Source organism: Cavia porcellus, unplaced genomic scaffold (assembly GCF_034190915.1).
Source record: "Cavia porcellus strain 051 isolate PalLab524CR breed Dunkin Hartley unplaced genomic scaffold, mCavPor4.1 scaffold_1, whole genome shotgun sequence".
In the NCBI taxonomy this organism is placed as follows: domain Eukaryota; kingdom Metazoa; phylum Chordata; class Mammalia; order Rodentia; family Caviidae; genus Cavia; species Cavia porcellus.
The window spans coordinates 215,259,298-215,286,129 of record NW_026947484.1 but is presented as its reverse complement, the minus strand read 5'-3'; the positions used below and the strand labels follow the sequence as shown (position 1 = coordinate 215,286,129).

Sequence of the window (26,832 nt, the reverse complement as noted above, 5' to 3'; positions counted from 1 at the left end):
TTTTACTGATCTCTCTGCTCAGAACAAACTTTTTGCCCATCTTCTGCACTTCTGAGCCAAATTTACTTATAAATACCTTAAACAGCCTAGCCTGCTAAAACTCAAGCATGATCCTACAGTCTTATTTGGCTGTGAGGCTCTGTGGGTGTTACTATCCAAATTTGATCCTGGCTACAACATGGCCACAAACCTACAGCATGGCATCACCTATTTGTGGAAGGCCAACTCACCAGCCACCTGGAACCCAATGGATCAGAACTCACTAGGGACCCAATGGCTGGTTTATATCCTGAAGTTTGAGATAACACCATTCCATGACACACAAACACTCAATGGCCAGAGCCTACTGACCCTCTATTTTTTTTTTTTTTAAAGAGTAGGAAAGTTTATTGGAGAATAGAAATGGGGACTAAGTATAGAGAATAGGAATGGGGAATAGGAATAGCTCCTGAAAGACAGGAGGGATCCTGAATAAATTGCCACCTACTGACCATCTTAACTAAGGAATTAATTGCAGCAGTTCTGCTGTTGATGGTGCTCTGCAAATCTCTCCTCAGCCAGAAAATAACAGTCACGACATTTTCACTGAAGGACAGGATGACTGCAAACTGCTTTGAAATTTGAGTTTAAAAAGCAATGTGCTAGGTACACTGCCTTCAAAGCAGTATTTAAATCTATTTTAGTGCAATGTGTTATATATAGTTGGTACCTTGATTATTTAAGTAATATGTATGTTTGGATGGCTATTTTCAATGTAGTGACTTTTGGCCTCTAAGATGCAACTCATAAGAGATTGATTAGTAAAAGCCTTCTACAAATTTTGAGTGCTTTCTACACAGACGATGAAGTTCTACCACATATTTTGTCTCTAAGGTACACAGAGATTCTCTGCATGTGACTGTTCCTCTTGAACCAACTTTCTGAAAAGGTTTCTAAAGTTTTTCCTACGTATTTATGAAAGAGAATACTTTCAAGGACCTTGAAAGTAAAATTTACCACCTAAATTCCTAAAATGAATCACAAAATGCTGGATGAGGGGGACTGGTAACTGAGTATCAGGAAACAAAAACCAGTCTGAGTGAGTCACTGCTGTGATCAAAGATAACATAGTCACAGTCAGGGCTTGGCACAAACAAACGGCCACAGCAATCACATGTCAGAATCTTGTGTTTAGTGGTTTCTCACATTAAAATGCATAAGTCAGCTCTGTGAAACCAGGAAGTGGAATCCAGAGCACCACACAAATAACAAACACACACTCTTGAATTTGGTATTCTTAGCCTTCTGCTGCAAGTCTTGTCCAATCTTGGGATGCAAGATTAAAACAAGGTGCTGTCTTGTCAAAAGGTAGGCAGAATCTTAACACAACAGGCTTCTGAAATGTTTCATAAGAAAATCTACACACTTTTGGAGGCCTACTTATTAAAGCATTTGATCCAACAAGAGAAAGACAGTTAGAAGGTCACAGATGCCTTAAAAAATGTAACACAGGTAATAGGCTTTAAAAGCAAGAAAGCCTGGCATCATTGTATCCCATACATACTGTACGTTCACTGCTCTTTTTCAGACACTCCAACTTAGCAGAGAAGATGAGCAGGCACTCAGGCCACATAGCATTGCTAGCAACAACCACCCCACACACAGCTTGGCAGACTCCTCCAGAGTGAAGACCAGTGTTTTGAGGTCCTTGTGAACTTTTGGACAGGGATATACGCCAGGACCAACCTGCTCCAATGTGGCCAGGCAACACAGGGATAACATAGATAAGTTTTTTCAAATGGAGTTATCTCCTATCAGCACTATACACCCAGCAGGAGGCAGATCTCCAGGGAAAACATTTCTTAGATGTAGGTTTCCTACACTCTCAACATAATCACCTTCCTTGAAACATTTGAGGCCAGTCAGGGTCAATGGCAAAAAGCCTCGCGTCCCTGCCTTCATATGACCCTACCCCAAAGTATTTAAAAAGAAATCCATTATAATGTCTGAAATAGAACAAGATAAAATATCCCTATGAAGTCCCCAGTCTAACTTGCTGTGTCCATTAGTTTAACATTACCTCATAATAAAGGGGACGAAAGGTGCCATGCTGAGAGCAGAAGAAGCGCCATCCATCGGGGAAGGGTAGAGTCTCTCCAAAACCAAAAGCAGGAGGAACATGCTTGGATGACGATCTGGCTCGCCTGTGTCACTGAAAAAGTTATTGTACATGAAAGATTTAAGATTTTAGAAGTAAAGCACTATCTTCAAAGATTTTTTTCTGATTAAAATAATTGGGTATATGAATTGAGACTCTAAGTGATCAAAGGGATAGTTTTCCTTTTTTCATTTTTTCTCTGTTCACTTCGTATCTTCTTAATGTGCACAGTGAGGAAAAATTCCTGGCAAAGCTGGGGGATTTTTCTATTGCACTCACATCCTCTTCTCAAAGCTAATGATTTGCTTAAGTAGAGCCTGCTGTTCCAGACATGAAATGTGAAACTTTCAATGTCCAAATGTATTTAAGGAAGCAGAACAGGCCATCAAATGGCAGGGCCAAAAGCCCATCTGCACAAACTATTGTGAGGAAATGTATCATAAACAAAAGTAAAATTCATTGATACAGTTTTATTTTTCCATTATAGATAATCTACATACATTTACACCAAGTGCAAAAATTGCTGGGAAGGACACAAAAGCTCTAAGACATCTATACTGAAAATTTCATTACTATGTATAGATCAAAAGGGTGAACTGAAAGCCCTCCTAATGACTCTATTTCCAAGGTCACTGGCTATTTCTGCTCAGGTAGACAATGATCATTATGATCACAGGAGACTAGATTAGTCAGCTACTATAACAATTTCACAATGATAAATAAACTGCACCAGTTCAGTAATAAAAAGTGACAGATATCCATTAAGCAAACTCAATTTCTAAGCACACACTTTTAAAAAATAAGAGGAAGAAAGTAATTCTTAACAGAAAAAATTATGCGTTTGTAAGAAGCTAGTTTCATGCAACATTGAAAACTGAATTAAATTAGATAAAATAATTTAATATAAAACAGTATTTTCAAAAATCTAACAAAAAAATGAGACTTTACATAATTTTCCAGGTACAAATCTAAGGCACAAAGTCAAGCAATGTGGTCTAATTGTAAAAGCACTATTTTTAAAAGTCATCTGTTACCAGACAGAAACTGATTAAAAACTGTTGCCTAGAAGAGAAATCTTGACTAATAAAGTACTACACACCTTCGCCTTCACTTTGCCCCACCCTATACTCTTCTCACCTGTCCACTGTATCAGCTACGGCTTCCAACTGTTTGAGAAGAAAGGGATAGAGTTCCGGGAATCTAGAGAAGAACTCTCTGCCTGTCATTCTGTGGAAGAAGGAAAAAAAGATAAATTATTATCATTTTTTTCTTCTGTTAACAAAGCCGCCCCTCCCCTTTTTTCAACAAACATAACTAAAGTCATTTGTTTGAATATTTAATGAAATAAAGTTTTTTAAAAAAAACTTACAGTGCCTTAAATTAATATTCAACCTTTATGATACACATAATTTTGATTTTGGAAGTGCTCTTGATGCATGAACTTTCATCTCCGATTTTAAGGTTATACATGTTTATAAATATTTGATATAAACTCTGTCAGGGAAGAAATATGCAACTTGTAAAAATGCCAAGTTTGCACAATCGATTTAGACTATGACTAGTCAACACCTGATTGAGACTGACTCAGCTTCAGTGATAAGGGCAGGTCTGGAACAAGGTTTCCTAATTTTGGCACTGAGACAGTTTGCATCAAAAAATTCTTTGTTTTGGCAGGAGGTGGGTGTGCTCTCCTGTGCTTTATAGGATGTTTAGCAGCCTCAACCCAATAGATGCCAGTAACATGATATTCCTTCCTTCAATCACAATCATCAGAATGTTTATGGACACTGGTAGCTGTGCTGGTAGGCAAAATGGTACACTGCTCTGGTGTATGGTAACCCGAGGCACAGACTTGGCTTGTGAGGTTTTGGAGGTCCAATTCCACCTAATACCTATAAGATTACCTTTTCCATCTTTATAAAAACTACTGAACTCTGCCAAAATCCTAAAAATAGTTCCTAGACTACACAACTGAAAAAAACTCAAGCTAAATTTAGCACTGTCTCTATTAAAGCCCTATTTTGAAGAAGCAATATAAAGATTCCTTAACCTGACCATTTTTTTAATTTTAAAGAGAAAAAAACAGAAAAATCAACAAGCAAACAATAAAAAACAACAAAAGCAAAATGACAACAACAACAACAAAAACAATAGCGATACAGCACTTCAAAACAAGACAACAGGAATTTAACAATGGTTGTTATAGTGCATATTGTTATCTTTGAAATTGTTGCTCAAGTTACCAGATTCGGGCCTGCAAGACTGATCAAACAATATAATTTCCCTTTGAGCAGTTTCTTTCCCTTTTACTATTGTACCTTCTGGATCTTATTTACTTGTTTTTGGTCTTTTCTTGAGACAGGGTCTCGCTATGCAGTTCAGGCTGGCCTTGAACTTTGTAGCGCAGGCTGGTCTCAAACTTGCAACAATCCTGCCTCAACCTCCCGAGTGCTGGGATGGTTGCACCAACAGCTAACTCTTTCAGTTTCTTAACACCAGTGAAACAAGACTGTATTTACACATGCGTGTCTGATTTATTTCATTTTATTGTATCTACTCTAAATGTATCCTCCTATTAATAAAGAGCTAAAATATCAATCTATTTTAATGTGAAGCATATTTTACACACAGCAAAATGCTTATCTCATAAGTGCACCAATCTACATGTGCATACACTTGTATAGTTCACACCCTTAGCAAGACTCAGAAAATTTCCAAAAAGCTCCCCTGTGCTCCTTCCCAGCCAACCTCTGTCCCCAAAGCAGTGACTGATTTGATTTCTGTCACCACTTTGGTTTTGTTTATTCTAGAATTTCATAAAAATGTAATAATATTATATTACTTCTTGTGCCTGTCTTTTTCATTCAACAGTGGTTATGAGATTTATCCATGTTATTTAGCTGGCTTCTTTTTCTGTTGAGTAGTACGTTGTTGTATGAATATACATTTGCTTGCTCCCCTGTTGCCAGACACGGGCACCTCCCATTTTCAGGTGATTCAGAATACAACTACTATGGATATTCCTCTATAAATTTTTTTGTGGACACATTTTCATTTCTTTTGGATTAATAGCTGAGAAAAAAAAAAACTGCAAAATGTTTAACATTTTAGCAAACTGACAATTTCCAAAACAGTTACACCATTTTACATTCCCAACAGCAACAAGTGAAAGTTCTGGTGGCTCTGTATTCTTTCCACTATTTGCTGTGGTCTCTTTCCTTCCCATTTCAGCTGTCCTTATGGCTATGTTGTGTCTCTCTCTGTGACACTGACTTGCATTTCCTTGATGACCAATGATGTCGAGCACTTTTCATCTGCCTTGGTTATAAACATGTCTATCCAAGATTTCTGTCTATTTTTAAATAAGCTGATTTTTTTCCCCTATCTTTTGTCACTTACAGTCATACTTTTTCCTAAAGTGTTGCTTTGTTTTGTTTTTTTGAGGTAGGGTCTTGCTATATAGTTCAGGCTGTCCTTGAACTTTTTATGCAGCCCAGGCTGGCCTCAAACTCATGGCAATCCTCCTGCCTGAGTGCTGGGATTACAAATGTGTACTACCACGCCTGGCTGAAATTTATTTTCTTAATTGTTTTGATGACCAGAAATTTAAGTTTTTGACGAAGTCCAATAATTGATCATTTTTTTTCTTTTACAATTCATGCTTTTTAGGGCCCCTATAAGAAATCTCTTCCTGGGTCAGGGATTTAGCTCTATAGCACAAGCACCTGCCTGTGAGGTCGTGAGTTCGACCCCCAGTACAAAAAAAACTTTGTTACTTCAAAGTGACAAAGATTTTCTATGTTTTCCTCTAGAAGATTTATGTTTGCAGCCTATGATAATCTCAAATTAATTTTTGTGCATTGGGTGAGACAGAGATCAATGTTCTTTTTGTATAGTGGTATACTGTATTTTTAATAAAATGTTTAATAAAATAATACATGCACAAAAGCTTTGACCTATTTTGAAAATTTGAAATTCTGTCCTGGCCATTCCTGGTGTATAGCTTCTCTTTTCCCCCAATGACAACCTCAGGCAGCCTTCCTGACATTCTCCGGCACACTCTAGCTGAAAGGTGCTTAGCAGATTCAGTGTTACTCAGTCACCAGGAGTTCCTTGGAGAACTGCCTTGCCCTACGTCATGATAAGGTAATGACCACTTGTTTGAGTCTTCCTCAGGTGGCCCACATAGGACAAGACTGTCTTGTCTAACTCTGACCTAAACCTTCCAGACAAAAGGCCTGGCTGAAGTGACAACAGTACGGGAGGAAAGTAAAGAAGCCACAACTACTAAGATGGAGACACTGATCGCGTGGAGGTGGATGGAGAACAACGTTGGCACCTGGAAAGGAACAGCGTGGGTCCTGAGAGGAGCAATGGAAGGAGGAATGGTAATGATCTCTACTGTATTATTACGACCTTTCCCACCAAAGAAAACTTTCTTCTATGGTTCTTCCAAACAGTTGCAACCACATTAAATTTTATTAACTGCTGGATGTGTCACCCTCCACCACACAACTAATGCTAAGCACAAGTTAACTGCTTTTCCCTTTAACCTTAGTGAGAAGTTTATCAGTAATGGCCTTGGCTCTAGCTCCTAACCTTTCCATGTAAAATAACTGTCAAGCCATCTGGCCATCTTCCTGCTTTCTGTAGCCTCAAATATTGCATAAGGCAACTGAATGCCTCCCAGTTGGTGGTGTGGGCAGACAGGCTGGAATGACTCCCCATAAGCAGTTCTATCCAAAACCAAAGACTAGAATCAACCATCAATCAATCATCACTATTCTTTTGCTTGGTGGCTACTCTGTACGGCAGGTAAAGCAAGGATAGTGTGACTGGGCCTAGCATTTTTGATCTCTCGTTTTCAAGGCTGATTCTTTTCAAGCTAAGTCTTGCTTTTGGGGAAATATGGCATGAACTTGAAGATACATCTGCTGATGTTAGGCTATGTTTGAGGCAATGACAACATATGCTTTTAGACTAATGTACAAAGCTCTCAAAATCATGAACAACGGCTCTTTCAGAGCCAGCATATATAACCTTGAAACTGGACTTCTCTTGTGAAAGCAGGTATTAACTTACTTTTCTCCCTCAACCACAGTGACTTAATATTAGAAGTAGCTGTAAAAGACTTTCAAATATTTAAGAAAATGCTACCAGATAATGTACCCTCAAATGACTACAAAAATCTCTTCAAAATGAAGGATTATGCTTGGTAATTCACATAAGTTTCCTAGAGGAATAAGTGACTCAATGTTTGCATACCTGGTGGCAAGTAACTCTACTAAAAAGCGTCTTTAATTTGCAAACACAATACAAAATTTGTCATCTGACTTTAACTTAAATAGTCACTAATAACACTTCAGCCCCTAAGTGACTGAAGTCAGGACAGAGTTGTTGATAAAAAATTGCTCTCAATTTCCAACTTCTAGATTAAGATAAAGTCTAGAGTCATGTCTAGCAGCCCGTATCTGCAATTCCAGCTACCTGGGAGGCTGAGGCAGGATTACAAGTTCAAAGTCAGCTTAGGCAACATTCTAAGATCCTGTCTCAAAATAAAATAAAAAGGGCTTGGGGATGTAGTACAGTGGTACAGTGTTTGGCATGTAGGAGGGCCTGGATAGATTCCAGTATACTATCTTACACACAAGACACACATGACAAGGTCTGCAAATGCTAACATGTTCAGGAGTATATGAATTAATGGTTTGGGCTAAGTGGAAAGGTAAGAAGAGAAAATTCAAGAGAAAGCCAGAGCCCCTGTGGTCATGGTTATGTCGTACACTGATTGGATGTGAGACATTGAAGGACATGGTTGATGTTAAACTAAAAAGTGCACTCATCTTGCTGCTTGGAATCCTACTGACAGTAACCTAAATTAAATGTTTTATGAGACAGACTGAGTCCGATTTAGTCAGAACTCACTAGTGAAGCTAATCCATTCCATTGCAGAATCCTCGTGGGAAAATCCTCCATCAATGATGATAGCACAGAAATAAGGGATGGATGGATGTGGCTGACAGGTAGTACTCTATGAGTCTCTTACATTCCTGAACATCTTACAAAGCGTGGCTCTAACTGTTCTTTGTTCTGGACCCCATTCAATGATGTCTATATAACAAATAGCCTAGGAAGAAGATGCAGTGTCCCGCTCCAGAACCAGCAGATATGGTCACTGCTCATCAGAAAAGATTTTGTTTCCCTGACTGGGTTCCTCTCCTGTATAGCTATGCACAGCATGAACAGGCATCTTTTGTTCCTCTTTACGCTACCTTGTGTTCACTGCAGCTCAGGACACTGACACAAAAACTGCTGACACTTTAGCTGGGGGAGGCTGCTAGGATAGTGATTTAATTTTTAAAAATTAATTATGAAGAGATATATGGACCCTCTATTCTTTGGGTGAAAAAACAATCAACTGATGAAAGAGTTCTTTATAGAAAAACTGCAGCTAATAAATGAAGAAATGACAAGAGAATTATAAAATAGACATTTTACAGTACCTGCTAGCAATTAATGATGGAAGCTAAAATAATTAGGCAAAAAGTTAAAAAGAAACTTTGTAAAAAAGGATCAAGATGACATACCCTAACATGTACTTACTGATCAATCTTAGCATTACTAAATGTGGGGCCACTTTAAAAGCTTAAGGTATTAAGAAACATACACATTCCCTGTAAATGTTCTGCCCTAAAGAAAAATTCAATCTGAATATAATCAATTCTGTAATTTTATACAACATTTACTAGACATATATAAGTACAGCAAAAGAAGTTAAATAATACTACAAAAAAGCATTCAGCTATATCCAGAATCTTGGACATTCCATAGGGAAATTGATAAATTTCACCAATAAACTAATGACAGAAGATGAGCATAAAATGTTATAAAACCAAAGAGACTTAGGAAACTTGAAATGTATTTGATAAAAGACATTTAAGTGCAATGTGTGGGAGCCTGTTGGCTCCTGATCCTAATAAACTGATTGCAAAAAAGGCATTTTTGGAGAGTAAGAAAATTTTTGAATATTAAGGAATTATTAATTTCATTAGATGTAATAATAGCACGGTAGTATTTCTTTTTAAAATTTCCTTTCTACTCAGTAATGTATGCTGAGAAGACATAGGAAAAATGAATGGCATCTGCAATCTCTTTTATAGGAAGGTAAGAAATGGAGGAAATAAGTTTGGCAAAATGTCAATTGCTGAAGCTAAGTGACAGATATATAAGAATCAGTTATACTATTCACTGTTGTATTTGTTGAAATACATAATAAAAGTTTTTAAAAGTAAAAATAAAAAAGGTGCCAGGCACAGTGGCACACTCCTCTAACGCCAGCACTCGGGAGGCTGAGGCAGGAAGATTGTTGCAAGTGCAAGACTAGCGTAGATACAAAGTGAACCCAAGACCAACCTGAATTGTATAGCAAGACCCTGCCTCAAAAAGACGAAAAAAAGAAAATAATAATAATAAAGGCAAGTCACAAATGAGGGGGAAATATATATCTAAGAGACTATAACTAAGAATTACATAGTCAATATCCAGAATATGACGAATTCCAGTGAAACAATAATTAAAACACAATTCAGTACAAAAAATGACAAACCTAACAAAAGCATTCACAGAAAGATTCTTGAGTATACTTTCTCATACCAAATCTCTTTGTATACAACCAAGAAGCTATGATATCTTCTCAATGATATCAATTACCAGGGGCCTAAAGCTGAGTGACAGATTATTACTTAGTGGCCAAATCATTACTTAGCTCTTGGCTGAGTTAGAAAGACAAGCAGTCTCATTTACGCAGATCATATGATTCTATCACTGTAATTTAGAAACTCCCTGATAAAGTGCCTCACTTCGTTACTTTAGCAAATATTTACAAACTATTCTATCTTGGAGTGCACAGAAGAAGGCATGTTTCTCAAACCTAAACATTTGGTGAACATTTTAACTGATGTGCTTTTAGTAGTTAAGTAGATTTTTTTACTACATCTTTTCAAGAATATATTCAGTTATTCCTTCATATCCATGGGGTGGGAAAGGGTGGAGGGTTTAGTTGTAGGAGTCTTGCTGATGCCAAAATTCATAGATGTTTGAATAGTTTATGTAAAATGACACAATATTGCATAAAACCTAGGTCTATCTTCCTATATTCTTTAAATCATCTCTAGGTTACTTACAATACTTAATACAAATGTACTATAAATAGTATGCTGTATTGTTTAAGGAATAAAGGTAAGAATTAAAGACCACACATGATCAGTATAGATATAATTATTTTTCTGGGCATTTTCACTGGTTGATAGAACCAGTGAAAGTAAAACCTGAAAAATACAAGGGTCAACTGTTAAAATTATTGCTGCCATGCTAGATGATATGGAGCTCTGAACCATCAACTACACACTTATCAGAATTTAAAGGTAAAACAAAGTTACATTCTTTTTAAAATTTTATTTAAAAGAGAAAAAAGTACAGAAAAGAAAAACAAAAAGCAAAAGAGACAAGCAACAACAACAAACCCAAAACAATAACAACATAGTTGTTATACTGCATATTATCTTCAAAATTAATTACCAGATATAGACATGCAAAATTAATCTAATCATATGAGTATTAACTGTTCTTTTCTAAGAACTAATAGAATTAATAGTATAGATGTCTTCTTAAAAGAATTTTGCCTTTGCTTGAGCAGTTGGCACATACAGGATTAATCCTTCTAGTCTAACACTCATAGGCTTGTCAGTCCTATAAGAAAATGCTGACCCTAATTCTGGTTCAGTTTGCTCAAAGGGCCAGAATTCTGATTTACAACAAAGGCAAATGCCTTAAATTCCATGAATTTGCTGTGGAACACCACTTCAACATTACAAATATTTATGTAGTGTGCCTGAAGCATATGCAATATTAACGATTCTCGTGTATTATAAAATAGAGCCTCAAGATGTAGGAAACACAGAGATATAAAAATTATCTAAGGAACTTAATTCACACTTTGCTTACCTCTGCCTCTCAAGTACACTACAAGATCTACAGCACCTTGAATCCAGAGCTAACACCAGCCTTCAGCTACTCATGACTATGTTAGTTTTTATAGACACCCTGAGGGCAGATCACCACTACTCTTGGACACCACCACGAATGGTGCCTCTTTGTGGAGGCAGCTCACAGATTTGAGGCCGCCTGTATAGGTTTCTAATAGAGTCTTACTTTTAAAACCAAGATCAAGGTACCATTTAAGTCACATCTGAATCTGTCTTCTGAATCCTGAAACATGTGAATCTTACCTCTGACCTGCTACTTACTCAAAACTATAATGTGATTATACTTTTCTGACAAAAGTAGCTAATATTTTTAAAAAGTATTTACATACTTCAGAATTGAAAAATGTGTTGGCGGCTGGGAAATTTGGGGACAGTTTTGTGTGAAAAACATATAAAGTATTGTAACAGCGCCTTTGCTTCCCATCTTCCCTCTTGACTCTAACTCTGCTATGTAGGAGTTCTTTCTCTAAAACACAAATTTTAGTTGATTCATTTGTCCAGACATTTCTTGCTTTGCCATCTTTATCATCTAGTCACACAGAATTGTTTTGTTTTGTTTTTTTAGTTCAGTCAACATTTCATCTCTGATAGCCTCCAGATTGTGGCAAATACACCCTCTCCTGGGAAGACTTCTACCTCCACATCACTAACCTTCTTACCAGACTAACTCCAAATAATTCTTCTATTTTTTGTTTAAGCAGAGTTCTTTCAGGACATCCCTAATGTTTTAAGTGTAATATATTAGTCAGCTTTGCACTGCTATAGCAAATACCTAAGGCCGGGTACTATTATTTTAAGTTCATAGTTGTGAAAGTTCATAGGAATGGTGCTGGGAACAGCGGCGGAACAGTGCGGATGTAAAGCTTGCAGTGGTGGGTACATGTACAGGAGGAAGAGATCACATCACCAGACAACAATCCAGTAACAATTTAGGGCTCAGGTTCACTCTTAAAACAACCCACTCTTTTGAAAACTAAGGGTTCTAGGAGAATTACCTTACTCCCTTCTAAAGGCAGCAAACCCAGTGACCTCTCACTGGGCTCCCACTTGGTGAGGTCGAACCGCCTCTCAATTCTGTCCCCCTGAAGATCAAGGAGACAATGTGAGGGACACACTCAGACCACTTCCAAACCACACATCTGGGTTCTGGTGCCTATTCTTGGTTCTGTCCCACAACCTGTGCTCTCCCCATCACAGCATTTGCAGCATGTCACACATGGAATCTCCTGTTCACCTGTTTAGCTCTACCACCAGGTTACACACGCTGCTCAGAGGAGAGACTACCGTTACCTTCTATCCCCCGTATTTCAGGTACTAAATATGACACCCAGTTCATAGCTGGTGCCCAAAAAACAGTTGCTGGGTGAGTAAAACAAATGAAAACAGTCCTTCAGATAGACTGAGAAAAAAGGAATCATGACTTGAAGTTGGAACTAAATAATAATTTCATAAACTCCATCACTGGCTATTCCTAATGACATACAGAATCACCATCTGAGTTCATAAACTGAGTATTCTGCCAGGGCTTGACATTTTCTTAAACACAAATAGATAAAGTGTGCCTCACTGGTTTATAAACAGTTCAATCCTAGTTCACCTAAACAAGCAAACAGGCTGATGTCACCTCCACAGATAGAAGAAACCTTGGGGGTAAATTCTTCAGTGACAGGCATTTCAAATCTGTTTATCTATGTGGTCAAAACTAGCCCAGCAACTTTATGCAAACAATAGGAAGGTTAACTAAAAAGGAAAACAAAACCATAAAAACAAAAAACTAAACCTCTCTAAGTTCAAGCTCCTGAGAAGAGAAAACTCAACCAAAAAGTTGTGAATGAGATAAAATAGACAGACACCAGTGAAAACAAGCAAGCCTGGATAAAAGATGAGAATGAAGCAGTTTTACAGTTGAAACTGTCATGCTATCAAGAGACTTCTAACCCATAACGTAAAGATATGCAAATACAACCAGGCAGAAGCCTATTAGGGCTCAGAAAATACCACCCCAAACAGGATACCAGATATGCCACCCCAACATACACTTTCATGGCGTGTTTTGACCCGGATATTCTGAGGAACTACTCCTTTTCAGAGGAGTAGCTCTGAAAAGGTTTTATGAAATAATTTATGTCTATAAAGGGAACCTACATTAGTGAAAGCATATCAGAAAGAAGGCTGCTCAGAAACAAGTTTTATTACCTGAGAGACTGCTGGTCTATAAAACAAGACAATCTTTATTCACTATACAATTCCTCCACTCACTCGCCCTTAACCTGTCCCCATGCTTTTCAGGATCCCCAACCCCCTATTCCTTTCTGTAGCTCAGGAAGCTACATATGCTTCAATCATCTGGCCTTCTCATATTTTATGAAACTCTCATGTGTATGTAAATAATTAAAATGTCTTTTCTCCTGTTAGTCTCTTTTAAGTCCATTTAGTTTATAAACTAGCCAAAGGGCCCAGCACCATGAGATGTCCAATTTTCCCTCTCACACAGGCTCTTGGGGAAACACGTAAGCCTCGCCCCAAACATAAGGTGACAGAAGCAAGGCGGCCCTGAGCTCCTGACCAGGACACTCCTCTGCCTGACACAGTCCAGCCATACAGAGGCAGAGGCAACAGAGATCTACTGCATCAATGAAGAGGTCCACCCAGCACCATTTAGCTTTAATTTAGAAGCTTTGTAAAAACTGTTCTAGCCCTACTTGCTTATGGAGGAAAAAAAATCAGACAATAAAGAATACTGCAAAGAAAAACCTAAAAGTCACCACACACTTAACACCTAACTTCAGTCCTCAGTCTTGTGTTTTGTACGCCCATGTGTATCTCTTCTCTTTACCTGTTGCTCTATAACGTGTTTTTAACAACATAGCAATGTACTGTCCATCTGAAGCCAGTTTGTCACAGCCTCTGGGTGGTAACCCTGGATTTCTACCGTGTTTGACTATATGTCTGCTGATAAGCTCCTCCAGAGCACCAACCCAGAAAACAGTCGGGGAGGACTTGCCCCTGCCTCGGCTAAGTTATGTGCAAAGCACTCTTTAGGTTCAGAGCGTCCCTTTGTCTCTACACAGTCTACATGGAAGCTCAGTAATGCTGAGGTTCTAGTCCTTGAGTTTTGTGGGAACTGCGCCCACTGCCAGTGTGGACAGGCTATGAACACAGCCTGTCAACTCACAGATTAGAAAACCTTCCCTTGAACCAAGCTTTGATTTCTCTTAGAAATTCTGTCATTAAGATCTGCGACACATTGTTAAAGGTGAAATAGCAGAAGGGTATGCTTCAGAGCTTAACAAAAGCATGCCACGCAATGGAAACTTGCTTAGGGAAAGGGGATAAAAGCAAGAGAAGCAACGCTCACCCCAGCTCCTACATACATGTTCCGCATTATTCTTAATCACATCAAGCACAGAGGTAAACAGGATAAGGCATGAAGGTGCAGAAAGAGGAAGCTAACAAAGGCAAGCCAAAGCATGCAGCAATAAGGAGCGACACAGTAAACAGCAGCAGAGGTGTAGGTTGTACCCAGCTTTGAAAAAAATGAGACGTATGCATAGGCCGTGGAACAAACACCATAAACCTGACCATTAGATGCAAACAAGTGGTGAAGGCAGAAACCTGAAAGCTTCAGTTGGTGTTTCAAATGAGAACTGGGTAGACTGTAAAAGCCATGCTGCTCCCTGGATTCTGGCTAGTTCTCAGGCAGACCAGCAGGGCTTGGAGGAAGAGCGCTTGTTCAGGGGCTCCCGTTTGAGTGCTGACCAATCACCTCTCCTCCCTCCCGGTCTTCCCACTTCTCATAGTTTCTCAAGACAGCCAAAACAGGCCGGGATTCGTTCAGTGCCTTTCTAATCTTTCTCTTTTAGCACTTGCTCTTGAGGTGGAGATTCCCAAATCGATGAACTGACTATCTCAGTACCATTCTCACAGAGAGAAAGCAAAGGTCTTGGTTCTGGCAGAGGCATGCTTTCCCTGGGGAAACCACAGGCCTAGGAGCAGGCCTGAAAACACGTTTCCATGCACTACACAGCCAGCTGGGGAGTAAACACACATTTCTTGAACTCTGCATGTGGGCAAAGTTCCATTTGGGCAGCTCATATGGAATCTTTTCTCATCAGGAATTATTTCTTGAAAAATATGTCTTACTGAAGCCTATTATCTCTAAACTCTCAGAATCAAGTAATCACTGATGATTATTAATTGATAATTATTTTTTGTTTGTTCTTGTTTTTCTGAGAAAGGGTCTCACTCTGTCATTCAGATTGGCCTTGAACTCATTATGTAGCCCAGGATGGAATCAAACTCATGGCGATCCACCTGCCTCGGCCTCCTGAGTGCTGGGATTACAGGCATGTGCCACCACACAAGTCTCATAATCGTTTTCTAAACAGTCTATGAAATACTGTTCCAGAGATGACTACCAAACTCCACCTTTCCCAGTACACACTCCTTCCTTTCAAGAGATGGGATTACTTCCCACTTGCCTGACTTGATGATGTCTTGTGACTTGCTTTGATCAACAAAAGGCAGTGGAGGTAATGCCTTGTCAGCAGGCTGTAAGCACTCATGGCAGCTTCTAGCGTTCACAACTCTGAAGCCCTGATTGCCCTTCCTGGAGAGAAAGCCTATCTGTCCTTAGTCATATATGCGTGTGAAGACAACTTGGCTCCAGCTAAGGTCCTGGATGAACGCATTCATCAGAGTGTCTGAAGATAGTATCACGTGGTGTGGCAACACCACGCTGAACCCGGCCCAGAACAGTAAGAAATGATACGCTGCAGTTTTAAGCCACTAAATTTTGAGAGAGTTTGTTTCACAGCAACATGTAACTGAAACAGTTACAGTACTGAAGGCATTGAGTTAGACTGTGGAAGAAGTAATTCTAGATGCGAAATAACAAGGGCACACAATTTACTTCAACTATTACATTCTCCAGAGATTAGTATTAATGCATCAGTCCGGGCACCTTTGGAGGCACCTCGGGGAAATCCCAGCTTCCTCTGAGTTCCTGGGGCTGCCGCACTTCTCAGCTTAGAGCTGCATCACCTTGCTGTTACTCCGTTTTCTTCTGTTCTGCAAACCTCTGTGTCAGCTGTACACATGAGTACATTAGGGTCTACCAGATAACCTAAGATAATCATCTGCTGCAGTTTGGACAGTGTTTAAAAGTGCCCCTCTTCAAAAGTTCACAAATTGGAAGTTTTGATCCCATATGGCAGATCCTAGTATGTGGGAGTAGACAGGGCCTAGGCGGGGCAGAGAAACAGTCTTCCGGTCCCTGGGGTAGTTTTCCTCAGAAGAGATAAAGCCTCTTCTGTGGGATTCTTGAACTATCCTAAGAGTTGCTATAGGAGCAAGCCTAACCTTTAAACTGCTTCTCTGGCGTCCTGTTTGGTGATGCTCTCGTACTCACATACATGCCTGCCACTGTATAATGTCCACCATTAAAACCTTTATCAGAAGCTCAACTAATGGGGCCACCTGATCTTGAACTTTCAGCTTCCAAAACTAGATCGAAAGAAATCCCTTTATTTTAAAAATTAACCTGCTTCTGATATTGCAGTAGAAAAAAAAATGAGCTAAGCATGATTGCATATCCTTGTAACCCCAGCTACTCAGGAAGCTGAGGCTAGAGGATCCGAAGTTCATGGTTATCTTTGGCAATGTGGCAGCACTGTTCCCCAAAATAAAAACAAAAAGGGCTGAGAATGTAGCTCAGTACTGCCTGGACTCAATCCCCAGTACCATGGGACAGGACAGGGACACACTACTATATACCTTACATCAAGGTCATGAACAATCACATTTACAAAGACCTCCTTCTCCCATTTCCTACAAGTTAACATTTATAAGTTCTATCTGGCATTTCCAGGGGCCAGACATAAATACTAAGGCAGTAAAAGAAAGAATGGACATATTGGTTTACTCCAAGGCAATGTTTTCCAAATCTTTAAAGCAATAGGTCACTTTTTTCAAGTAAAGTACCAATATTTAAAACATAAAAACAAAACATGAAGCCAGGTGTAGCAGCACATGTCTGTAATCCTAGTTCTCAGGAGGCTGAGGCAGAACTGCCATGAATTGGAGCCGGGATACACACTAAGCTCAAGGTCAGTCTGAACTATGTAGTGAGACTCTGCCTTAAAACTCAGAGCAAACCAAACCAAAACATGAACTGAGGATTCTGAGAAAATGGCGATGCAGTAGTATTAGGAAGCTGTATTCTGATTTAAATAAGAACTCCACTTGCAGAATGTGTCTGATGTAACTGATTTGAAGCTCTGGTATCTACCTAGAGGTTTGGACCATTAAACTGCAGTTAATTATAGTCAGGTTGGCTCCTAACACTTCAGCAGCTACCCCTGCCCAGCCTCCCAGCAGGCAACTGTGCATCTGCCCCAAGGGCAGCTTGTACAAAAGTTGTGGGACAACAAGGACCCTGTCTTCCAAACACTGGGATCTGCACTCTCAACAATGACTGTGGCTCTGATTTTGGAGAAACAAACCCACAGGCAGGCAGTCACTGCTGCAACCCTCTCCTACAGTTGTAAGCCCCTCTTCCTCTGGCCAAAACATCATCTAGGGGATTTAACAGGCCAGTGACCTTTTTCTTTCTTTTATTCAGCCACTCATTCATTTTTTACTTTTTCTCCTTTTGAATGCCAGACATTTAAAAAAAACAACCACATACATAGGAGAATTTAGAAAATTACCACATGCCCAGTGAACAAAGCAGATTGATAAGACCTGAAAAGAACCTAAATGTATACTTCTGACTAATCCCCATTATGAGCACACTTTACAACAATATAGATAAATAAGTAAACAACAAAAATCAGCACGTCCTAGCAAAGGAGAACTGATTTTTTTGTGGCTACATTATGAGATTCAAATGTCCAGTTTTCAACAAGAAGAAAAATCACAAGAGTACACAAAGAAACTGAAAAGTGATGGCCCACTCAGAAGAAAACAACAACAATAATAAAAACCACAAGAAAAATTTAATTGTCCCTGAGAAAGACCAGATGATGGAATTGCTTGACAAAGACAAAGACTTTCTCACCACAAAACTGGCGATCAACCCATAGCCTTCCACAGAGCTATACCACCACCCTATTTGGAGACAATGTCTCACCCAAAATGAGCTTCAACTTGTGATCTTCCTGTCTTAGCCTCCCAGAGTCCAGGTATTATAGCATCTACCATTACACGTGGCTTAAACAAACACTTTGAAACAACTGTTTTAAAGAGGTTAAAACCATTACATGAAAATATGAAAAAGGTCACTAAAATAAGCAGTAACAAAATGGAAATATTAACAAAACCCTAAAAAAGAATCCAAAAAGAAATCATAGAGATTTATCTTAATTTAAAAAAAACTCACTAGTAGAATTCAAAGGCAGATTTGGATAGGCAGAGAAAGAATCAATCAACTTTAAGACAGGGTTACTGCAGTTATTGTCTGAGGAACAGAAGGAAATAACATGCGAGCAACACTAACAGCCCGGGGTGAGCACCAAGGAGACCAACACAGGAACTGCGAGGACTTCAAAAGGGAAAGAAAGGGGGAGAGATTACCTGAGGACAGAATGGCCCAAATTTCCCATGTTTGATAAGACATGAATATATAACCACAAACCCTCAGCACGCTGAACTAAAAAAGATACATATTAAAACATACCTGAACTGTCAAAAGACAAAGAGAAACAATGGAAAGCAATGAGCGAAAAGCAACACAGCACCACAAAGAACCCTCAACAAGACGGTCTGCAGATTTCTCGTCAAAAACTTTGGAAAGTGATGTATTTAAAATGCTGAAACAACAAAGCTGTCAATCAGGAAATTAAGGCATTCTTGGATAAACAAGTAAGTAGGTTACCCCCGGGCCTCTCCTGAACACAATGCCAAACAAAATGCAGGCCATAGTGACAAGCACTACACAGAAGCCTGACGTTATATAAAGAAATAAAGAGCTCTGGAAAGACAAATATGTGGGTAATTATGAAAGCTAATATGAAAGAAAGAAAGAAACTTTGGTTTGTAACTTTGTATTCTACATGATTTAAAAGGTATTGTCACTTCAGTTTGTAACTTCAAATTTTCTTTTCTATATAATTTGAGATTAATGCACACATACAAGAAACATATATTACTTTACGGTTTGGGAAACAGAATGTATAGACATAAAAACATGATATCACTAACTGAAAGTAAATGGAACTAGAAGTATAAAGGAGCAGAATTTTTGTACATTATTGAAGTTAAAGTAATGTAAGTTCAAGTAAGAATGTTGTAACACCAAGATGTTAAATGTAATCTGTTTGGTAACTACAAAGAAAATAGCTATAGCTCATATACTTGTACACAAAAGGAAATAAGAAAATTAAAACATTTCAATGCTAAAAAAATGAACTAAACACAAAAGGCAATAATGAAGGAAGTGAAAGCCAAAAACCTGTACACCATGGAAAAACATATCACAAATGATACAGTTATACCCTTACTAGTAAACACTTCAAATAATTATAATTAATTAATTACAATCAAAAGATAAGAGACTAGTACAATGGATTTTAAAAACATGATCCTACTATGTGTGGTTTATAAGAGACTTGCTTTAGGTCTAGAGACACAAAGAGATAAAAAGTGAAAGGATAAAAGATGCCCCATGCAAATAGCAACCAGAAGAGAGCAGAGGTGGCAATACACAAGACAGACACCAAAGGACAAATACAGTCCTATATGATTCCTCATATAATTCCTCATATTCTATTTCTAGAATAGTCAAACTCATAGAGACAAATAATAGAATGAATGGTGAATATCAGGAATTGGGTAGAGAGGGAATGGAAGTTACTGCTTCACAGGTATAGAGTTTCATTTTGCAAAATGAAGAATTCTGGAAATGGGTGGCAGTGACAATATAAAAGTACTTAAAACACCTAACCATGCACTTGAAGATACTGTAGTTGAGACAGTAAACTCCAAAATTTAAAAAAAAAAAAAAAAAAACCTGCTATTCAAGTAAAACAAACAAACTGACGCTCTTCTGGCTGAAGGAGGGCAGAGGCGGGGGATCATCAGTTTGGTGTCCCTCATATTCTTCGCAAAAAAAGGCTCTGAAACACCACCATGAGCTCCAAAGGCACAGTTCAGAAATTGGGCTTTGAAAGAAAAAATGAATCTCAGAACAGTTATTTATATTTCCTGCCTCCTGACCTCGCATTATTCCCTCCTCTCCAGCTTCTCCCTCCACCACTGCCCACAATTCCCTAAAATAAATATTTTAGTTTATTACTGCATAACATGAACAGTTACTGTTGTTTTACTGAAACTTGTTTAAAGCCTTCTCCTCACTAGATATTAGCTTCTTGAGATTCAAAACTGCCTTGTTTTTGCTCTAAGCACAACACCCAGAATGATGTTTAGCACACAGGGGGTACTTAGTAAACATCTGCAGTCTTAATTGCCTTTTTAGAAATTCAGTCTACAAATTTTGCCCCAATTAAGGATGAGTCGTCTTCTCAATCAGAGGGCCCTATCCCTCATCCTAACTCTAGAATATATACAAGATTAAACTTTTACTTGGAGCTTCTAAAGAATATCACATTTGTATTAACCTTGGATAAGTCCACTTGGTTTAGCACACACTAACCATACTTACCATGCCAACTGCCACATATGCTCTCCCTAATATACTACTGAGAAATCACTTGGCAATTTTTCTTTATTAAAAATTAATGAACTAATTTAGGTCAAACATTCTAAATATAAGTTTGGCTTCTGTTCCTCTAACATTTTGTTCAGTTACCTCTATCAAGATCCTACTATACACTGACATTTACTCAGGCTGATACTGATTTGCTAATTCAAACTGTTCAAGTAGGAAGGAAATAATAATACAATGCCAGACATCAAGGAACATACTAGAACTGAAAGTACTCTCAAAGAAGATCTACTCCTCTAATTATTACTCATTAAGAATTAAGTGAGCCTATCAGTCGTACGGTACACACTGGGGCAAGTGTAGGGCTAGAACTTAACCCTCACTCCCAGTCCAGTTCCTGGATGCCTCAGAATTTCTGTCACATCGGTGACCCAGCTATCCTTGAGCCAGACATGTGTTTAACAAGCAGAGGACACGCTGTGACCCAGACAGGCCAGTTTTCAAAGGAGCCCATCCACCCCCACACCACCCCCCTGTCAGATAGCAATCTCTCCACTGCTGTCAGCCAGCCTGGTGGAGTCTAACAAAGGTCCCCACCTGAGCTTCCAGTTCCATACTCTAGTGGCCAGGACCACCCACTGAACTTAAAGGCAAAAGATGAGCAGGCAGACTGCCAGCCAAACTAATCTGTAAAAATCTACTCATCTGTTCTTACAAAGCATTTTCAGAGATCACTGGACCACAGATAATTCCATTTGGTCCAACAAGTCTCCTGTCTCTCCTGTATTCAAATTAAGAGAATCTCACTAATACACTACAACACTCTAACTTCCCTCAGCCTTCCCGAACCCTCTAACTACCATGCAAATCAAACCAGAAAGTGTGTATTTATTTTTATGCAGGGTCAATGTTTAATTTTCCTCACTAAACACTGTTTTTCATTTGTTTTTAAATTTAGGGATGCTCAGGTCACGACTTATGTACAGAGAAGGAAAAAAAAAAAAAAAAAAAAAGCCAAAAAGCCAAGCAATTACCAGGCAAATGTTACATTCTCAATTAATATATAGTGTTGTCCATAAGTAAATATGATGTGTATTGAAGTTTTCTCAACAACTAAAAGAAATACAACTCACAATATAAAGTGTGATTTTCCTTTACTACAAAAGAACGGAAAAAAGTCCCCATATAGCAGATGTCTATCTTAGACTGCAGAATTTAGTCTTTCCCCTCAACCACTGACTTTCCCCTCAACCACTGACGGACTCAAAATACGGGATAGTGTTTAACAGACTGGCTGGATCTCCAGACAGAGAGGAAAAGCCAACATTTGGCAGAGTTCAGAAGGGAACATTTGGAGATCTTAGCCATTTGTTTTTTGGAGAGCCAGAAAACTAATCTGGAATAAGTATAACTCATTATTGTTATTATTATTAAAAACCCTAACCTCTGGCTTCTGGGGCTGGCAGCAGGGAGCATGTTGGTTTCTGTATAAAGGCAAATAAAATTTATTAAATTAGACATTCCAAGATCAGGGTTTTATGTTTGGTGTTCTTGTGAATGCTGGTTTTTAAAGTACTCTTGCAGCTAGTGGGCTGTCGCCTCTGTGCAGACAATGGTTGTCCCAAGAGCTGTGTGTACAGAGGAGACCTCCATCACGGTGGGAGCCATTCCCTTCCCTGTGTCCCAAGCCCTTCAGGGCTGTGGCTGTGCTTGCTACTTCAACTATACCTCCTACAACATACAGCACAGGAAACAGACAGACACAGTACACATCTCCATTTTTAAAAAATAAAAGAAGGAATAAGTCAAGTCTCTTTTTTTTGGACTTTTCATTAATTACAGTATATATTTGTTTAAAAGAGCAAGGAATATATAAGTGGTAAAACAAACCCCAGACTTTTTCTATATATATATAATATATATACACTATATATATATAAATTGTACATATCATCTTGCTATTTTGGAGGAATGATAAATATAGACAAGTTAAACTCTTTTTTAGAAAATGTTTTTATAGGTACTAGGGATCAAACTCACAATCACATTCTTGCAAGTCAGGCGCTTATGCCGCTGAGCTAAATCTTCAGCCCAAGTTAAACTCTTTTTTTGAGACAGGGTAATATCTATGGTCAGTTTGACCTAGAACTCTTTATGCAGCCTAGGCTGGTTTTGAACTTCCAATCTCCCACCTCATTTTCCTAGTGCTGGGATTAGAGGCAAATGCCAACACATCCATTTTAAAATTCATATTTTATTTTGAAGTTTGGTTAATAGTTTTAGTTGAATATGGAAAAACACAAAATAAAGCATATGTCCTTAGTATTCTGAAGCCAATGGTCTCTGGCCATCTGATATTTAATTCTCTCTATGTAAACTGTTTCAGGTCTGTCTTCTCCAAAATTTAAAAACTTTATGATGATGTGTCTTGGTGTGAACTGCTCTTCATTCATTGCATGGGGGCTCTAGGAAATTTTCATGTGCTATTTCTCTGATAATTTCCTATCTTCACTTTATTATCATTTCTGAACTTCTTACACTGGGTGCTGAATCATCTGAAACAACTGTCTAAATTTTATTTTATTTTCTCTCCCACAGTCCGTCTGTCTCATAGAGAATTCTTTTGATCTATTTAGCATCAAGGTACTGAAATTTTTATTTGGGCTGTCATACCTTTTAATCTGCTAGAGTGCTTTCTTATTCTCAGACTACTCTTTTTAAAATGCCATCCTGTTCTTTATACAATAGCTTTCATGTAACCTAGCTGAGAATATTAATTATCATTTTTAAATTTTTTATGGTTCCTATATTGTATCTGCTTTTACTGAATTCCTTTTCTTTTATTATTTATTTACATACATTTTATTTATTTATTTATTTATTTATTTATTTATTGAAACAGAGTCTTGTGATGCAGTCCTGGTTGTCCCTGAACTCACTATGTAGCCTCGCCTAGGCTCAAACGCATAGCAATCCTCCTGCCTCAGCCTCCTGAGTGTTGGGATTACAAGTGTGCACCACCAAGCCTGGAAAATTCCTTTTCTTTTAATCTCCATTTATCTTCTACTTCTAAATTTTAGGCTATTTCCTTCCTTCCTTCCTTCCTCCCTCCCTCCCTTTCTTTCTCTCTCTCTCTTTCTCTCCCCCTCTCCCTCTCTCAGAATGATTGTTAGCTAAAAACAGAAACGTATTAAGTACTATAATATGTGAAATACACATTACAAAGTAGGTCAACATAAGGAAGACCAAAATAAAGACAATCAAAATAAGCAATATAGCATTAAGGCATTTATTCAAAATAAATTCTGGTTTATACCTATCCAAACAAGATTTTCACTGTGTGAATCTAAGGAACACTAATTCTTGATGAAAAACTAAAAACTTTTTCTCTTCTTTCCAATTTGGTCATGACTCCACAAAACTGGAGACACAATAGTTATGGAGGCAGGAAACCCAGCTAACCACCTTTTACACACTATTCCTTATGGTCAAAATGCTAAACACATTGCGATAACTCTTCGACTTTAAACTTTTATTACTAATACCATCAATTACATTCACTGTTATTTGAGCAGAAACTACTCGAATGCCAAAAGACTACTCCACAGTGCTATTTAACTTTTCCCAACAGAGACTCATTGAAACAGGGAATATAGTAAAATGTTTTACCTAACCTTGCAAAGATACTTCCCAGTAAATATTTGAAATATATAAATACCTCCAAGTGGTTTTAAAAATGAGTAAAATTCACAAATGTTAAGCCAAATTTCCATCTTAATTATATAACCATATTTAAAGCAAAATATTGTCATGATTTAGACAAAGGTAATAAGATGACACATTAAGTCAGTTAAAATACCATTTATCTGCTGAAAGTAAGCCTATTTTCCCAATGGTAATTTAAAAAAAATAATATTTACAGCATTTTATTTTTGAAAAGGCTGCCCCTATGCCATGGAATAAAATCTGAAAACATGTTATTTATTTCAAGATTGGACAGGAATGAGGAAACATGACATTGAAGAGCAGAGAAGCACCGCTTTTTGGCAATGAGACCTCAGGTGCTTTGCTGTCATTCTTGAGTACCTTTCTATCTTGTTTCCTATAAAACGAGAATAATCATGTCTACTTTGCATATTGCTGTGAGAAATGAGGTAACGCAGCAGGTTACAAACACCTTATTCATTGGCCTTGGTTCGTCTGCGAAGGCCTCTTCCTGTCCCTTCCCACTTTGAAGAGGAGATGAAACATACAGTGCAGATTAGTAGAAATTACTACTAAGGCAAATCAACTCTGAGATTCTCAGATCCAAGAATACTACAGAACTCAACTCCCCTAGTAGTACAAATAGCCTTTAAAAACACATAAAATTTAGGTCTGCCATAGAAGTTTTACGTAGTATTCTCAGTAAGTTAACATGAGTAAATTGCAGGAATCAAACACTAAATTTTGACAATGCATCTGTGTTTGTGTGTATAAGTAAGAGGAAGCTACAAAATGGGACTGATGGGTCTACTTTCAGAGAAAAAAACATGTCAGGGTGCCTAGGCACCCCTAAATACATACACAATGTGTGGAAGGTGGTCAAAGGCAGTGAAAATGCTAGTGTGGACATACTGTTGCTTTCACACGCTTTTACCCACATGCTGCAATAAAGTCAGTGTGTGTGTGTGTGTGTGTGTGTGTGTGTGTGTGTGTACTATCATGTGGGAGCTAGGAAGCGCTACATCCCCAGCTCAACGGTATTTGCTTTTGATGTGTCTATTATAGTAGTAAAAATAGACACTTCCACAACTGAAAACACACACAATAAGTGTATTTCATCTTGGAAAAGGAAACCACATTTCTCATAACTATTTGTAATTACAATGCACTGGATAGTGGTTGCGTCTATATTGAAATAATTTAAAACCAATCTCAACGTTTTTTCAAAATCATCTTCAATTCTGCCGGAGAGCAAAGCCCCTCCAAAAAAGGTTATAAAGAAAAAAAAAAACCTTTTAAAAAACCTAAAGGAATAGTTTTTATAGCTTTCATATGCAAATTCTGGCATCCATTTTATTTTATATTAATTTCTTTAAACTGGTATTTCATAGGTCAGAGGATTTTATGACTACATACCAAAAATGTTTATAAAACCATTTACAAGGAACAGCCTATGAGTATTTTCTAACACATTTATTTCTTTTGTTCAATTCAAACTGTTATTGCTTCATTTTTTCCCTCTTTATTTTCAAGTTTTTTTTTTTTTTTTATTCACTTCTACTTCTTTTTTTGCCCTTCTACAAAACAGACCATTATGAAGTCCATTCAGGAATTTGCATGCCACCAAAATCACTCAATGCAAGTACATTAAAGAAAAGAATGGGAAACAAAGAAAGCAGGTTTGAGGACATGGCTCCGTGGCTCAGCGCCTGCCTAGCAAGTGTGAGGTCGTGAGTCCAATACGGGTATCAAAAAATAAATAAATAAAATTTAAAAATTAAAAACAATGAAAGTGGTGATAGGAAATAAATATTATCACACACATGCAAAGTCTCACTGCCCTCTATATTCCTCCTATCAAAACTCCACAAACTGGACAATGGTTTCTTTATAGGAAAGACAAAGTAGCACAGACAATATGAAAATATAGTCAAAGAAGCTTCTTAGCATCCTTCGAACTAATTTAAATAAAAGTTATTCAAGTTTGCAGATTAGTAATAGATGATATTGTGAAGAAATAGGTGAATCAAGAATAATCACTAAACTACTGTTTTATTCTAAGGATTATATTGTATGTATTGACCTAAAAAATATGTCTAAGAATCTATTATGGTTTATAACTAGATATACCCTGAAAGCCTCATGTATTCATAGGTTGGCTTTTTGGAAGATGATTTGATTAAGGAACATTAGAGCTGACTTGTTTTTAGGAGCCAGAATCTGGTCAGAAGAGGCAGGTCACTGTAAGCATAACCCAGAAGGGAATATCGCCTGTCCCAGCT

General features: G+C 38.0%; 1 protein-coding gene across 2 annotated transcripts in view; it reads right to left on the bottom strand.

Annotated features, from left to right (window-relative positions):
* Positions 1-26,832, bottom strand: part of Thada (THADA armadillo repeat containing) — a 315,049-nt gene that overhangs the window by 178,223 nt on the left and 109,994 nt on the right. For both annotated transcript variants that reach the window (XM_063229252.1, XM_063229250.1), the window contains 2 exons: positions 3,275-3,364; positions 2,060-2,191 (listed from right to left, as the gene is read on the bottom strand). In XM_063229252.1, coding sequence (XP_063085322.1) covers positions 2,060-2,191; positions 3,275-3,364 — 222 coding nt within the window. The remainder of the gene's footprint in view (positions 1-2,059; positions 2,192-3,274; positions 3,365-26,832) is intronic.